Genomic DNA, 15373 nt, shown 5'->3' with positions numbered 1-15373 from the left:
CAATAACCCGACCTTGTGTCCAAAGCAAATGCTTCAATGCTTAAGTCAAATCTAAGGACCCTGAGCAACGCACATAATGCACTTATCTTTCCCATTATAGACAAGGGACGGATGTACAACATGGTACGAGCGGCATCAAGCCATTTGACGGGCCATAATCATTTCAAATGAACGGCAACATTGTTCACGCACAAATTTCAGTATGCTGCCTGGATGTTTACTCCAGTCGGGGCGCTATGTTGTTGAGACTTCCATGGCACCCCGGATCTTCTGCCCGTAGGGATGGCCAAGGCGAGCTCACTCGGCTTTCTTGCATTGTATTTTATATCATGAACTCAGCACGACTAAGCAAGCACACCTTATGTAATAAGTTGCGAACGAAATTCGGATCTAACAGGTAACTACACATACTGTCCTTACAACACTCTCGGCTCATCAGGTACATAGAATTACAAAGGGCTTGACCATCGAAAAGAAAGAACCGCAAATATTTGCACAAAGCACATTCAGGAGCTCTCTCATAAATCGCAACGAACTATCAACATATTGAATATCATTCCTTCAACAGTCGGTAACCGTCATTTGATAACTCTTTCCCACAATAGGGGTTACCGATCAATCAGATAAAAAGGACCTGCAAATGAACAAAAATTGCTCACATTAACAAACTTTGATGCTATACTTTATTTATCAATAGAAAGGTTCTCCGCGAGAGGAAAGGGTGACATTCAATAATGCTCTGCCTAGCAAAGTGCTTTGATCAGGCAAAATAATACCTATACCTCTCCTGGTCCGGGGATCTCAGTTCTTGTCCAGTGGGATGTTCACTGATATAGCAGTCTCTACTTTTTCTTTAGGCTCGAGTTTTGCATCTTAACACTTCTGTTCCATACAGGAATAGGTAGAAGGAACGCCACTGTTCTAGCACCAACCAACATCTGTTACGGAAACTTTTGTCGCGTTAACTGAACTTCTCGATGAAAACCTGCCCTCACCTTTCCTTTACCACATTAGAATTCGCTTCATCATGACAATACAAAGACTCAAAGTCTAACGCTGTCTAGCGAAGCCAGGGCAAAATGATACACGACAGCATTCCTAGACCAAACAAATTTAGCCCTTTTAAGTCTGATCAAAAGTATGCAAAGGCTAAGGGGCTACTAAGGCAACAATAAAATTATACAGCAATATTGAATAATATACAGGTCTAAACAGCATTCGATAATATCAACATGGAATGAAGAAACTAGCAGTTGGAATTTGAAACTCACCAGGGATTCAAAAATGCCAACCATTAGCACGCCAATATCTCCGAGCATTTTCATGTCTCCGTGCATCTTTTATCTTCAAGAAAAGCTTGTAAGCCTTCTCTACTTGGTTGGAAGCCATTAACTTGTTATTCAGTTTGCTCCATATAAGCCTGCTGGGGCAGAATCCTTTTCGCAGAGATTCATCCATTACGAGCACTGCATTATCTAGCTGGCCTATGTTGCAAAGACCATTAATTATATATTCATAAACTTCAATATCAGAAGAATGGCCTGACTCCTGCATTTCCTCCCACAGATTTAACATCATCCCGCATTTACCAAATCGAGATAGCCGCATGAGCAATGACTTGTAAGCAGTCAGAGATATCTTACAGCCAGCCTTTTTGGCTTTCTTGTAAATCATCATGGCAGCATAAGGAGGACCATAACTACATAGAGGTTCGACAAACGAGGTTATGATCCCTGTGCTAGGTACAAGCTCACGACTCAACATCTCATCAAACATTTCCAATGCATCAGCCACTTTTCTAGCTTTAAGAAAAGCAGAGATCAAATTGGTATAAGTATCAACATTGGGATCACATTTCTCACTCAACATATTCTTGTAATATGTCATGCATGAATCAAAATCTCCGACCATTGCAAAATTAGTTATTATTGCATTGTAGACACTCACATCTACCCCGCAGCATTTCTCCTTCACACCACTGAAAATCTCCACAGCTTCATCAATCTGACCGGCTCTCCCAAAACCCTCAATGAGGTAACTAAAAGTAAAAAAGTCTGGACTGAATCCATCTGCTGACATCCCCTCCAAGACCCTCTTGATTTCACCTACTCTACCAGATTTGGACCAACCACTGATGATAGTGTTGTAAGTTGTTGCATTAAACGGAATTCTATCTTTTACTGAATTCAGAAAACGGTTAGCAGCACCCACATGGAAACGCTGGCACAGACATTGCAAAAGCACATTTAAGGTCTCTGTATTAGGTTCCCACCCAAACCCTCCCAGCCTTCCAAAAAACTCTATTGCTTTACTCACATGTCGAGCTCTGAGAAAGCTGTCCAAAACAATCGACAGGGTAACTAAACTGGGCCTTATACCATTTGATCCCATTTCGCACAACATTTTCTCCATATAATCAAAATATTTTCTCCTGCCCAAAGCTTTGATGATTAGATTATAGCAGTCAGTATCCTGCTTAATTGAAGGATGTCTAATCGCCCATCTGAAAAAAATAACCATTGCCTCACCTCCAAGATTCCCTTTATTGACTACTCTGGCAATAATATCCTCGGTCAAATCAATGCCAGCATTATTTAAAGCACATTCTATTGCAGTCCTGCCTTTAAGCTTTTGAAGAAAAACCCCACGCAGTTTCTCTTCGGGAGATAGAAACATATCGACAGCTCTAGGTTGTGGTGTACTAGTAGTGGCGTGACTAACTTTAAAAAGATAGGGAACAGGAATGCCCTGAGGAACTGCAAGCAAATCAGAGAGTTCATTGAGAATGTCTTTTTCATCAACATAAGGTTGACGTTTATAGGAGTTATTGGCTGGATCGTCATCAGATATCACGCTAGAGTAGGCCATTGATGAAGGGTGCGGCATAAGAGTATGCTGCATTGATGCATAATGACAGAAACCATACCAGTTTCTTAGGGTGAGATTCCTTAACATGGCCAATTCTTCTAAAATCGATTGCCTTCAAATGACACAGGAACATGCCGCACAAATCTCACCAACAGCTGGCCCCTCAACTTTTGATGCAGCCCCAGAGACAAGACCAATTATATCCCCTTGGGCTCACAGAGAGTCACAACCCATCAATCAGCAGCACACCCATCTCTCTGCAGTGTGCACCTCCAGATCATGTCTGGGCAACACGCAGCATACTCTCTTCCTTGATCTTTGTCGGTTCTGCGAGGACATACGTAAAACAATTGGCAAAATATTATCTTTAAGGGAACATTACATCACCCCTTAAACCTGCAGCGAACCTCAAAATAGTTACTACTTAAAACCATTGAATCATTACTTCTTCGATCTGGGAAATGAAAAGGCTGATGTCTTGTCAAGTCTCGACAGAAACTCAACCAAGGTGAACTACGGAGTCGCATTCTTATGAAGATTATGTTCGCACGAACCCAAACTTGTTGATGGGATTCTAGCTCAATTTGGCGAATCATACCGTTAGCACTATACACATTCCCTCGACGATTGGCGCAACAGATCAGGGCATCAGTGTATAAGCTTGTCTAACATGGAACTTACCTGAAGTTCAGAGATCAAGTGTAAAGACATCATCTGCCCCTATCTTTTGCACCATTTCAGTACGGTTTGAACAAATCCACGAGCCTTTCGAGTCACCACTAACAGGAAACCGAGCTAATATTCGCTATCTAATCATGCAGAAAAGAAGAAATCCATAGAAGTCCGGAAGGTATCCTTCACCTTGCAAGCATTTTTAGCTCTCGATCATCCAGAATGGAAGGGGAGTCTCCATCGCCTGTAGCTGCAGCTCGGTGAGATGATGAGAGAGAGAGAGAGAGAGAGAGAGACGATATCAGTAGCTGGCTAGCTGCAGCTCAGGGGGAGGAGGCCGGGGAGTAGGTGATGTTGGCGCCGCCGTCGGCGTAGGAGATGGGAGGCTTCGGGGTCCGGGGTATGGTGGAGGCGCCGGCGTGCGCGAGGGGGTGAAGTGAGTTGCCGTGAACCGTGCATGGAAAAGTGAGGTTAACGGTCAACGATAGGAGCCGAATTGACCTAAAGTAAGGGTTAGAATCTTAATGGGCTGGGCCTGGCCTGGCCCAACCAAACTATTTCGTTTGTGTGTGGTGGCTCGGCTTTAAGGTCTATCGGGGCGGAGGTGGCTCGAACGCGTCGACCACGACCACTTACGAGAACCGAGCCCGTTGGCCCCCCGATTCCAGACCGGCGAGATCCCACCTTGGACCATCGAGGGCTGAGCTGGCTCGACTGCAACCACCGTCCTTCGTGCGAAGGTCCTCGGCTTTTGATAAACTTTATCACTACGGTGAAGGGTTCTTACCAATTTTTGAAACATTTGTGGGGTGATTTAGAGGTGCACACAGGGCTTATTTGATTTCAAAGTAGGATTTTAAAATTCTAGTTTAACTTAATTATACTCACAACAAAATAAAATAATTCATATAAAATCAAAGAGTAGATTCTATTTATATTATTCTTTTTTCATAACAAAATAAAATAACTCATACAAAGTCAAATGGTGGGCCTCATTTATATCACTCTTTTTCAAAATCAAAATCAGATTTTAAAATCATACTTTAAAACCAAACGCAGCATTAGAATCGAAAGGTGGAGTCATTCTCCAAGCCAAATAGACCAAATGTGATATCTCTAATGGATCGAGCCTCCGATGAAGTTTGGTTTGCCGGTTCAGTGGGATGAAGTTATTCGTGACGACCCATTAGGAACCTACATAGCCCAAGCTCGAATATGTTTGAGTTGTCACGTTGAGATCACTCTTAAAATTGAAAAATTAAAGGACAGATCATTAATAAGCGTCATATCATATACAAAAGTAGATTACAGTTTTTGCTCTGTTAGATTCCTAACAAGGATAACTGTGCTTCCGCACGCGAAAGGAGACAAGTTAATAGAATTGACAGTAGGTCACGTCATGTCTATAAGACCCGTTTTCTAAAAAATCGATACTATAATGTGTCGTGTTCGGTTTTGGTTAAAGTTTTAGAGAGAACAAAGTATGAATTATTATTTGAGGGGCATCTCCTAGGCCCATGATGTACGGGGCACAGTCAGTGGGGAGGGGCATCCTGAAAGCCCATGCCACTGTGGCATTTAATTCCTCCAATATGTCAAGTCCTTTTATTCTTCTAATTCCGACCCATGTTGTCTCCTTTTTTTTTCGACCTCCTATTCGATAATCGACTCCGAAAGTCTTGTTAAAATCATTCAGAAGAAGCACTCAAGCGAGACGCAAATCGAGTATAAAATTTGTGCCCCGGGACTAATACAGGCAACATCGCTTACATAAGCTCGGCGTCCTTCGTCGTGAGATCATGAAATCCGATCGAAGTCGAACCATATTAGCTATTACGTAATTAATTAGTCTCGTGGTTTTTTTTTTTTTTTTGGAAATCTAGAGGAAAATATATGTCTGGATAAAGCATGAGAGAGGCATTTGGGGATCAGACATGGATTAATCATTTGTGTGCTCCAATAATGCAGTGAGGACACCCCGCAGACATCACTCAGAGGCTGCCATGTGAAATCCAATTGGTATTTTTCCATCCAAATGAATTTAGTCAAGAAACAAATTATTGGGTCTCAATAAACTCTCAGCTATTGTCCCTCAAATTCCTGCCTGTCAGTTGTTGAGGAATTTGATGTGGATCTTTTGCAATTTTTCTCATCGCTCTCCTTTTATATATAAATATAAATATATATATATATATATATATTACAGCAAATGAATGATTTAAAATATTCTAATAAAATTTCAATCATAATTGATTCAAATGATTCGATACTTATTCTCCTTAAGTAACGCCTCGTGTTCGACTCCTATAGATGAAAGAAAACTTTGATTTGGATAGTTGTACCCTTCAGCGACTGACCCGACTCAAACTGTATTAATCAGACCGTTAGACTTTGGATATCGAGTACGCATAAAAAAAAAAAACATCCCAATAAAACTATGAGTAACTTCTTTTGTTACACGTAACTCTTCATCTCTTCGTATTTTGACTTAAATATGAAATCAATTAGACAGAGGGAGTCCGTCGTCGAATTGTATTATTTTTCGTTCTTTACCTCCTAGTAGATCTATTAATCACTCTTGTAACATGGAAAAAGAAAGAGCTTTTCTCTCTCCCATTTCAATTTTTCTTAGTAAACGGAGTAAAGCTCAGTAGAAAATTCAAGGGTACAAAAGAGGGACATAAAAGTCCCAATGACAGCGTCCAATAAAAGAGGATCTAAGACCAATATCAATTGGTTCGAGAGATTTAACTTATTTATTGTGAAATTTTGAGATGACCGTAATTGTTTAGTCTAAAAGGTTAATGCGTGAACGATGTATCAACCCTGCGGCTTGATACCACAGGAGATTTGAGGTGATCATAACCGTTTGATTTAAAAATTTAACCTTATTAAATACAGTGCGATTAATTATTTGTTCTCTCACATTTTCCTTGGGTAAGGTTTAGGATATTCGAGTATTGTGAATGAAGAAAATTCATGATTGACGAATATTTACTCCTAAGAGGATCAACCAGACTCAAGCTAGATTAATCGGAGTTTATTGGATTTCCAAATATTGAAATGTAAATTGTAAAAAAAAGACCATTCTTCATGGAAGTCGATGTGCACAACAGTCTCCTTCCTTTCAATTTAAACAGGACCTACATTGTCATTTTCATTACTTTATTATGGGCCAAGGATACCACAGTGCTGTTATATGGCATGGAAAACATCAATCGACGAGAAAAATCTTAAATAATTATATTTTACGATAGTGTGATGAGTTCATACAATCAATAAAAATTATATAACATTTGTTGGCGTCGAGATTGGGTCATTCGATAATTGTTAGAGTTAGTGCATATGTATGAACACGAAGAATAATAGCATATGGATTAAAAATGACTAAGGAAGTCTAGAAGATGTTAGAAAAAGCATGCTAAGTCCCATGAAGGGTTATCTAAGGAAGGTATCCATAATTTTTCTTTTTTCATCTAAAAGCATTGGATGAATATTATTGGGTAGGTAGTCAATTTAGTTCTTCCATTAATTAATTAATACACTTGAGGCATAAAATTAACTGGCAATTTCCCATTTCATCGATTGAAGAAATCATATCTAAGGCATCCCTTCTACATCAATACCTTCCATTTAGAAGTAAGAAAATTGAAAGAATTTATAACCGACGCGGCTTGCGACACCAGTTTTGGACACTTAGGGATGTAGCAGAGGGTTAAAACTCCCTATTTATTTTCGACACATTGTCATTTATGTCAATTCCCGACGGCTTTTACATATGATAGGATGGGTTATAACTGCACCCCGATCCAATTGCTCGATTTTATCACTTTCTCTGTACGTGCATGCATGAGAGTATTCGGCATACAATTCACGGATCGGCGATCCGCGTGAATCCGTCGTTAAAGTTGCAATTGCCATAAAGCCAAATAGAAAGAAACTTTTACATCCCACTTGTTCGACCAAAATAATGATTAGTTTAACGTTAGATTGATTTTGTCTTTGGAGAAGTCAAACAAGTGAATCCCAACAAAATACGAGACGTCTCTTTACCAATTAAATATTTGATAAATAATTTTTTAATAATTAATTAATCAATTTAAAATTTTAATTTGACTAAATGCTCCCTCCCTCCCTCCCTTCCTTCCACGCGGTGGATCGCAACGTACGTCATCGCATCAACGCCTTTCCATCTGACTCGGACACTCTCTCTCAGTCATTCCAACTGATCCTCTTCTCCCCTTCTTCTTATTTTTATTATATTTTATTGATTAGTATTAAATAATTAGTAGAGTATAATTAAATTAATTGCCAATTGAAGGTTTTCTTAATCTGATATACTCGATTGTATTAAGCACATGAAGCCATGAGGGCATAGATAAAGTCAGCGAGTCAGTCTAATTGTACTGGACCTAGAATGAATCGAGAGTTCGACTTAATTAGTAATTACCACTGCACATATCTTTTTTTAATTCATGATACGGCACAATTATATGATTCTTCTTAATAACTGTTGCATTCTGCTGACTGATTTTTGTTTCATCTTTGTTCAGATCATTAGTCAGAACGAATTATCATCGACGAGTCGTGCACGGAGAGATGATAACTTTTTAAAGATGTATATTGGAATTGCAGACACGACTCGATCAAGAAAAGGAAGTCCCTTTCCCGCGCGAGAGTCAAAGGGGGAACGGCTGTGTGAGCTGACCTAAGGGTCAGTGTCCTGCACCGTAATAAGATTCACGCATTAGGGCAAATCTGTCATTTTCCCTAGTTGTCTCACCATTCGAAAGAAGAAAGTCTTATATGTAATTAGTATATCACGCGACATGTATTACAAACAAATTGGTGTTAAACGTATCAGCACGGATAGGAAAAGTCTTGTTGTGTTTGTGTTGTCACGTCGTACGCGCGTTACATACAAGACTTTCTCCTTCGAAGGGAATGGTGCGTGTGATCGGGGCGGCGGTGGAGGCAAATGTTTAAATGCAAGAAATGGAGAGGGAGAGAAGTGAAGACTGAAGAGGATGGAGAGCGACACGCAACACTCACACAGCACATCCACAGTTGGCACACAAATGCCCCCATAATTGTAAATTGCAACAAAATAATATGAGTAATAAGATAAATAAAAGGAAGTTTCAAAAATCAACGATGAAATTGACAAAATTACACTCATAAAAAATAATTTTGCTTGTAAGACTTTAAAATCATAACAAACATTTCGTGGTCAGAATTAAGCACATTGTACGAGTATCACCCACCGTCTCACCAAGGCAAAAGGAAAAAATAGAAAAAGTGGGACCCATCCCTTGTGAAACGTAATTGGATTGGATCGCACTTATCTTGGATTCCACGAAATTAAGTTCCACTAATTGAGAAATTATCCGTTAATGGAAGGACGAATTTCCCAACAACCGCCCAGGTCACCAATACCATAACCTAATACGAGAAAATAACCCATGCACCGCGTAGACAAATAGGTTGTTCTCGATTCGTGCCTTGCCATGTATGCTCGACGCAGAGGTGCGAGCTGGCACTGCCCTAACAGGTCCTCAGCAATACTGTTTTTGACGATTGCAATGAAACATAGTTAATATGTTACTCGAATAATTGTTGATAGTCACGTGATGCGCTGGAATTATCGATACATGGTCATGGACTCCTCACATACCAAATAATAATAATAAAAGAAATATGGCTTTAAAAAAAAAAATTTAAAAAGTAAATAGAATAAAAGGAAAAAGGACCAAAAGGAAAGTGAAAATAAATAAATATATATATATTAATAAAGACGGAAGTGTGGAATGATTTTGTTTTGTTTTGATGATCGCCTGCCTGCCTTTATTCTCGTTACCGCTAAATGTGCCGCCATTGCTGTCCCCAGACAACACCACAACTTCCTCGTCTTCACTCTCTCTCTCTCTCTCTCTCTCTCTCTCGGCCATTTCACCATTGCAGGCCGGCCGCCCTCCTCCAAATTTGGCTCCTCTGTTGCTTCCCCTCCAACCCAAGAATAGACCCTTTTCTGTTCCTCCCCCTGACGGTTTGGTCTGTTCCTGCCCGTCCCTATATTTCCTCTGTCATCCTCTCTGTAACCCTTGTAGTATAATCCCGACAATCCCGAATTTCTATTTCTGCTTCCCCGGCACGCATTTTCTTGTTTCTCTCTCCCTTCCTCCCTTACCCAACTTTTGGGCATTCTTAAATTTTCCCTTTTTCGGTCATGCCCATGTTCGTCGAGATCTTGGGGCCTGCAGCGGTGCTCTCACGGGCCCTGACATTCCCTTTTTAGGGTTTCAGTTCTTGATCTCTCCGTCGCCGGAGGGTTGAGGGGATTTGAGACTGAACTCCTCCGATGATTCGTGCACTGTAATGTAGCTGTAAAAATCTCGACGTTCACTGCCAAAAAGGTGTCTAGTCTCTTTCTCGGCTTTGGTTCTGTGAGGAGATGAGCTGCTTCTCTTGCATTAGCTCTCGGCGTAAAGATGTTAGCAGGATTGAAATCGACAATGGCGTTCGATCTAGCACCCGCTGCTCAGCTGATTCCTCAGGTCTGCGGATGAACTTCTCCCTTTTCTTTTCTTTTTTCTTTTTTTTTGCTTTTTGTGTGATTTTTGTTGGGGAAAATGTGCTTTTGCGTCCGTTTGTGTCGAGGAATTTGAATTTGCTTGATGGGATATATGATGTTGTGATGGAAATGTGGGGAGTTGAATGGGAAATAAAAGGCCTTTATGATGGCGATGGTGGTATGTAATCAAATTCGATGTGCCCTCTTGTGGAAACTGAGCAGAGTTGCTCTTGATCGAAAGAGTCTTTCTTTTTTGGGGCGGCTATGTCCGTTGAGTCCACAGATATGATTTTTAAATGGGATCACCAGGGCTGGGACTTTGTCTCTGTTTGTGGGTAATGGCGAATCTTGGTTTCGAAATCATAGGCTTGGTTTACTTCATAAGAGTCTTTAGTTGTAAGAGAATCAGAGTAATGCGTTCATGTCGTGCCTTTGGGTTGTCGAGATGCTGTAATCGCGTCGTGCACTGCATTTTTCAGCCAGGGGTGGAATGAGGTTGATGCTTCGCAGTCGATAAATTTTGATTGAAATTTTGTCAATCACAAATTCGTATGTCTTTTAATTGAGTTTTCTCCCAGAGTTGATGTCGTAATAAAATTAAATTTTCTAATGCTGCTGCGTGTAGGAAGTGGGAGGAGAAGAGGGTCCAGGAGTGGGAACAGAAAAGGCGGGACAAGCCCAAAAGGAGCGGCAGCCCGTAGCTTCACGTTTAGGGAGCTTGCGACTGCTACAAGGAATTTTAAGGAAGTGAATTTGATTGGGGAAGGGGGTTTCGGGAAGGTCTACAAGGGCCGACTGGAAACTGGGGAGGCAAGTGAATATTTTCTACTGCTACTATGTGGATACTATTCTGATTGATAGTTCTCCCGGGGGAAAGTCTCGTCTCCATGGACCCTTGTTGATTTCCCAATTCTTATGAGCAGGTCGTTGCGATCAAGCAGCTCAATCATGACGGGCTTCAGGGGTTCCAGGAGTTCATCGTGGAAGTTCTCATGTTGAGCCTTTTACACCACCCGAATCTCGTCACTTTGATCGGTTATTGTACCGATGGAGATCAGAGACTGCTGGTTTATGAATACATGCCGATGGGTAGTCTAGAAGACCATCTATTCGGTAATATTCCATATGCCATTATTTGTTGCTTTAAGCTTATCTAGTTCTAAACCTGAATCTGGAAACGAATTTATTTTGCTTCATTGCGACCTATAAAAGCTCTCATTAGATCTTCAAGAAAAAAGATCGCTGGTTATATAAGAAAAACCATGAAATGTTATGAATTCCACTTATTCACAGACTTGGGCTGTTTCGTCTAGCTTTGGGGGTTGGGGCTATGTTACACTAAATGACACTCTTTCTCACCTTACGGTGAGACCTGACTTAAGGCCGTGTTTTTGTGCAAAGGAATCGAACTGTCTCAGAATGGAATCATCATGCAAAATAGAACCAACCTATTTGTTGATTCATCCCATTCTCTTTTTTTTCCCCCTTATATATATGAAATGCGACCGTAGTAGTATTCTTGGAATGAGAGATATCATGATCGTGTTTATGCACGCACGATTTTCCAGTTTTGCAATTTCCTCCTAGTGCACGTGCTGCAATATCTCTCTGTCAACTTTTTATATACTCATGAAGTTTCATGTAAATTATGACTCGCCATTGGCAAAGAGGTCGAGGAAAACTGAGTTAATGTTTCCTTATACTGAAATAGTTTGATCTCCATTTTCAGATCTCGAGCCTGATCAGATGCCTCTGAGTTGGAGCACCCGTATAAAGATTGCTGTCGGGGCTGCCCGAGGCCTCGAGTACCTCCACTGCAAGGCAAATCCGCCTGTTATCTACCGTGACTTGAAGTCTGCAAATATCTTGCTTGATAATGATTTCAACCCGAAACTCTCAGATTTTGGGCTTGCCAAACTGGGCCCAGTGGGAGACAACACCCATGTTTCCACAAGAGTGATGGGGACTTACGGTTACTGTGCCCCAGAGTACGCCATGAGCGGGAAGTTGACCCTCAAGTCCGATATCTACAGCTTCGGTGTTGTCCTTCTAGAGCTGATCACGGGACGAAAGGCAATAGACTGCTCAAGAAAGCCTGGAGAGCAAAACTTGATTGCCTGGGTGAGTTTTCGCCGCCTTTCATGACAAATTTTTGCTTGAAATTCATCGGTTCTTGATATGATAGTAGTACTTTCACAGTACTTGTTAATCATGTCTTCTTCCCTGCTCTCATTTCCCATTTGGCACGATAATACCGGAGAATGGGATGGAATAGTATACCAATTACTTCCGTTTCCTGATCATTTATGCGAGAGAGATTGCCTTGATAAATAGGTGTAAAATTCGTTTAGTTTAGAGATGGCTAATTTCTTGGTCGATATCTCCTTTTACACGATTACTTGCCAAAGTAGGTGCGGTATTCGTTTTCTGTCTTTTTATTTTTTCTTTTGTTCCTCGTCTTTCTTGATTTGCTGTGAGCCTCGAGTTCATTTATGATGGCAATGCACGCTTGAAGAGTACAACCTAACACAGATCGAGTCTGAAAAGAGACCCCCGGTTCCTGGCATTAAGTCGAGCTGTTGATAGCTAGTAGTCTCATGATAATTACGGCAGGACCAAATTAAGTAGTTATTGGTTATTACTTTCAAAATCAAATTGCTTCATATGAAGGTTTTAACAATTACGATATTTCTGCAGTCTCGGCCGTTTCTCAAGGATCGAAGGAAGTTCATCCAACTCGCGGATCCTCTCCTCCAAGGCCGGTTCCCACTGCGTTGTCTCCACCACGCGATAGCGATCACCGCAATGTGCCTTCAGGAACAGCCCACTTTCCGCCCTCTGATCGGCGACATAGTAGTAGCCCTCGAGTACCTGGCCTCACAGGGCAGCAGCAGTCCAGAGTCCCGGAGAGCCGGGACCCGGAGCCCGGGCCACGCCCGTTCGCCCTTGCACTAGCAGCAGCAACATCTCGATCGAGTGTGAATGTAATTAAGTTTGTCCGATTCGACTCTATGAGAAGTGGAAAATGTGTAGCTTTTTTTTTCATATTTTTTCTTTCCTGTTTTATTTTATTTTATTTTTGGTGTTTAGGATCATATACAGGAAGATTTTAGGGAAGAACAGAGCAGAGAACCACTACTACTAATGTTGGAGGTTAATATTGCCCTGTCTGCTGTTCAGATATGCTTAAATTGATAATATTGTAGAAAGATATGTGGAAAAATCTCTGTGCATTACATATGCTGCCTTTCTAAAATTATTCAAATATATTCAGTAAATATTATATTTATGATGTTTCATTGGATTGTTTTATTCGAATTTCCAGTGAAATTATATTATCAAGGTCGTCCAGGCACAATTTTTCTGACCAGAAATATAAGAAAAATTTCATTCCTCAAGAGGAAGAATTGTTCAAGACAGCGATTTAATTGATTTCGCTATCAAACTTGTTGGCGGTCTTGTAAATGTGAGAGGACTTCTTTCGTCTGTTTTCTCAATATTATAGAGGGAATGGACCCCCATCATATATATATATATATATATACATGTACATATATCAGATCACATTTAAATCTTGATATTGACCCTTCACGACCTTTCCGTTTCTTGTTTAAGTCATGATGCTATATGTACCCCTTTTGCAAGTTAATACATACATACAAACATCGCATAATATTAATAAGCGTGTTTAAATGCGCGTCCATAAACTTATCCGGTTATGTCTTCTTATTATTATTTTATTAATTGATTCGTTTATCGCTTTTGAATATTCATATGACTGTTAACTGATAGTGTAAAAATGTAATTGTTGACTCACGAACGACGTACGACACTATTAATTGGTTGTCAAGACAGATGGATCATTCATTTCTCTTGATCATCACTCGAATGCCGATGTAATTGGATATGCTTATAGTGCATGTACGTCTTTTATTGCCCTTTTGATGCTTGACTAAGTCCGTCGATGCTGGTATAGCATTATCATAAGCGAAAGATGGGAAATTATACATATACATACATGTATGCATATACATATATGTTCCAAAGTAGTTGGCATCATATGGGGACATAAATGCATTTGATATGTACTGGCCCAAAACACACGATAAGTTTATTTGGAACAAGTATTACCAACCTTTTTATTATGAGCTAACACATGTACTCCGTCTCTAAGCCTAGATCGAGAAGCGAACCTGCGATTTCGGCCGGGATCATAATTTATGAAACAACCCAATCATGTGCAATTAGCTTACGTTCGTTTGCTAGAAGATATGATCATATGATGTTTCTTGGCTACATGTATTTTCCATTTTCGTTCCATTGATTTTGTGTCGGTTAGGTGATCTCCTCGGCTGGAAAATTGTGCACAATTTCTTGACTTTTTACCCCCATGTCTGTATTTATGAGGGTCAATTACACCAAATAAAGTTATAAAACTAGCTATAATATTCGTGCAAGCACATATATCTATTTATATATATATATATATATATATATTCATAAAAAATATCTATTTTTATATATGCATTTACACTGAAAGGCTTTATTATTGACATTCGAATGAAGAATTCTCGACTGATCCTGTTTTATAATCTCACATCAGAAAATATCAATCGAATTCCAACAAATAAAAAAATCATTATTAATCACTCGATTAATTGACATAAGTTTCTTAATTGTAATAATATGATCGATTTTTTTCTTATCATATTATTATGAGGTTAGATTATTTAATTTTCTTTTTTTTTTTTGTCGAAGAGTCATTTTCTCGGCCGGATGAAAGCTCAGATGAATATACATACATAGTGCCCATATATAATTATTATTTCAATCCAAAAGAAAAAAAGGGTGGAAAAAAAGAATTTTTAGTGTATTGGCTATTGGAACTGGTCATACGTGGCTTCAGTTGAACTCTTCCCAAGGGTTTTAATTCATTAAGACAGATCCTTCACATTTTAATTCTTCCATCGGTCAAATTCAACCGTCTGTCCATTTCATGTTGTGTTTTGCCCCATTAGATACTCATACGTTAAATGTCGATGCCCGTACGTACTCGAGGATGACGTACCAAAAGATCATCAATTGCGTGTTACGTGATAATATTTACAAGGATCATACATATTTCGAAGGGTTTCATGATTTACTAGTAGATACTTAATGTATCTCTTGTTTGGTTCGAGAATTATGACGGGTTAGACGAAAAAAACTACAATAAAAGTTACAAAGAGATCAAGTAGGGTATATTGGGTATGTTTTAAGATG

At 39.9% G+C, this 15373-nt stretch overlaps 2 protein-coding genes and 1 non-coding gene across 9 annotated transcripts; 1 reads left to right on the top strand and 2 right to left on the bottom strand.

Annotated features, from left to right (window-relative positions):
- Positions 1 to 131: 131 nt before the first annotated feature.
- Positions 132 to 4010, bottom strand: LOC116215121 (putative pentatricopeptide repeat-containing protein At5g43820). Of its 7 annotated transcripts, XR_004158413.1 has the most exons (5): positions 3730 to 4010; positions 2927 to 3195; positions 1272 to 2756; positions 783 to 1098; positions 132 to 634 (listed from the first exon to the last, which is right to left on the bottom strand). XR_004158413.1 is itself a non-coding variant. In XM_031550714.1 (3 exons), exon 2 carries the CDS (start codon positions 2953 to 2955, stop codon positions 1279 to 1281), a length of 1677 nt encoding a protein of 558 aa, XP_031406574.1. In that variant the 5' UTR covers positions 2956 to 3195; positions 3730 to 4010; the 3' UTR covers positions 132 to 634; positions 1272 to 1278. The 7 variants fall into 7 exon arrangements, 1 of the variants encoding a protein (XP_031406574.1); XR_004158408.1 differs by having other exon boundaries at positions 1272 to 3195; XR_004158410.1 differs by having other exon boundaries at positions 783 to 1000; positions 1272 to 3195.
- On the bottom strand, positions 3513 to 3577 carry LOC116215767. Its single transcript, XR_004158566.1, has one exon. It is a non-coding gene; the product is annotated as a small nucleolar RNA snoR101 (small nucleolar RNA).
- Positions 4011 to 9378: 5368 nt separating the features above from the next.
- LOC116215116 (probable serine/threonine-protein kinase PBL21) lies at positions 9379 to 13351 on the top strand. Its single transcript, XM_031550697.1, has 5 exons — positions 9379 to 10094; positions 10737 to 10921; positions 11035 to 11224; positions 11841 to 12232; positions 12809 to 13351. Exons 1-5 carry the CDS (start codon positions 9992 to 9994, stop codon positions 13064 to 13066), a joined length of 1128 nt encoding a protein of 375 aa, XP_031406557.1. The 5' UTR covers positions 9379 to 9991; the 3' UTR covers positions 13067 to 13351.
- The last annotated feature ends 2022 nt before the right edge of the window (positions 13352 to 15373 follow it).

This window comes from Punica granatum, chromosome 7 (genome assembly GCF_007655135.1).
Source record: "Punica granatum isolate Tunisia-2019 chromosome 7, ASM765513v2, whole genome shotgun sequence".
Taxonomy (NCBI): Eukaryota; Viridiplantae; Streptophyta; class Magnoliopsida; order Myrtales; family Lythraceae; genus Punica; species Punica granatum.
This window is presented reverse-complemented; position numbering and strand designations above follow the sequence as displayed.

What these genes read in the sequence shown, in the direction of transcription:
- LOC116215121 (XM_031550714.1), bottom strand. Translation starts at nt 2,955, where the DNA reads ATGTTAAGGAATCTCACCCTAAGAAACTGGTATGGTTTCTGTCATTAT.
- LOC116215116 (XM_031550697.1), top strand. Translation starts at nt 9,992, where the DNA reads ATGAGCTGCTTCTCTTGCATTAGCTCTCGGCGTAAAGATGTTAGCAGG. An exon ending in GCCGACTGGAAACTGGGGAG is followed by an intron (nt 10,922 to 11,034) that starts GCAAGTGAATAT and finishes TCTTATGAGCAG; the next exon opens with GTCGTTGCGATCAAGCAGCT. An exon ending in AGCAAAACTTGATTGCCTGG is followed by an intron (nt 12,233 to 12,808) that starts GTGAGTTTTCGC and finishes ATATTTCTGCAG; the next exon opens with TCTCGGCCGTTTCTCAAGGA.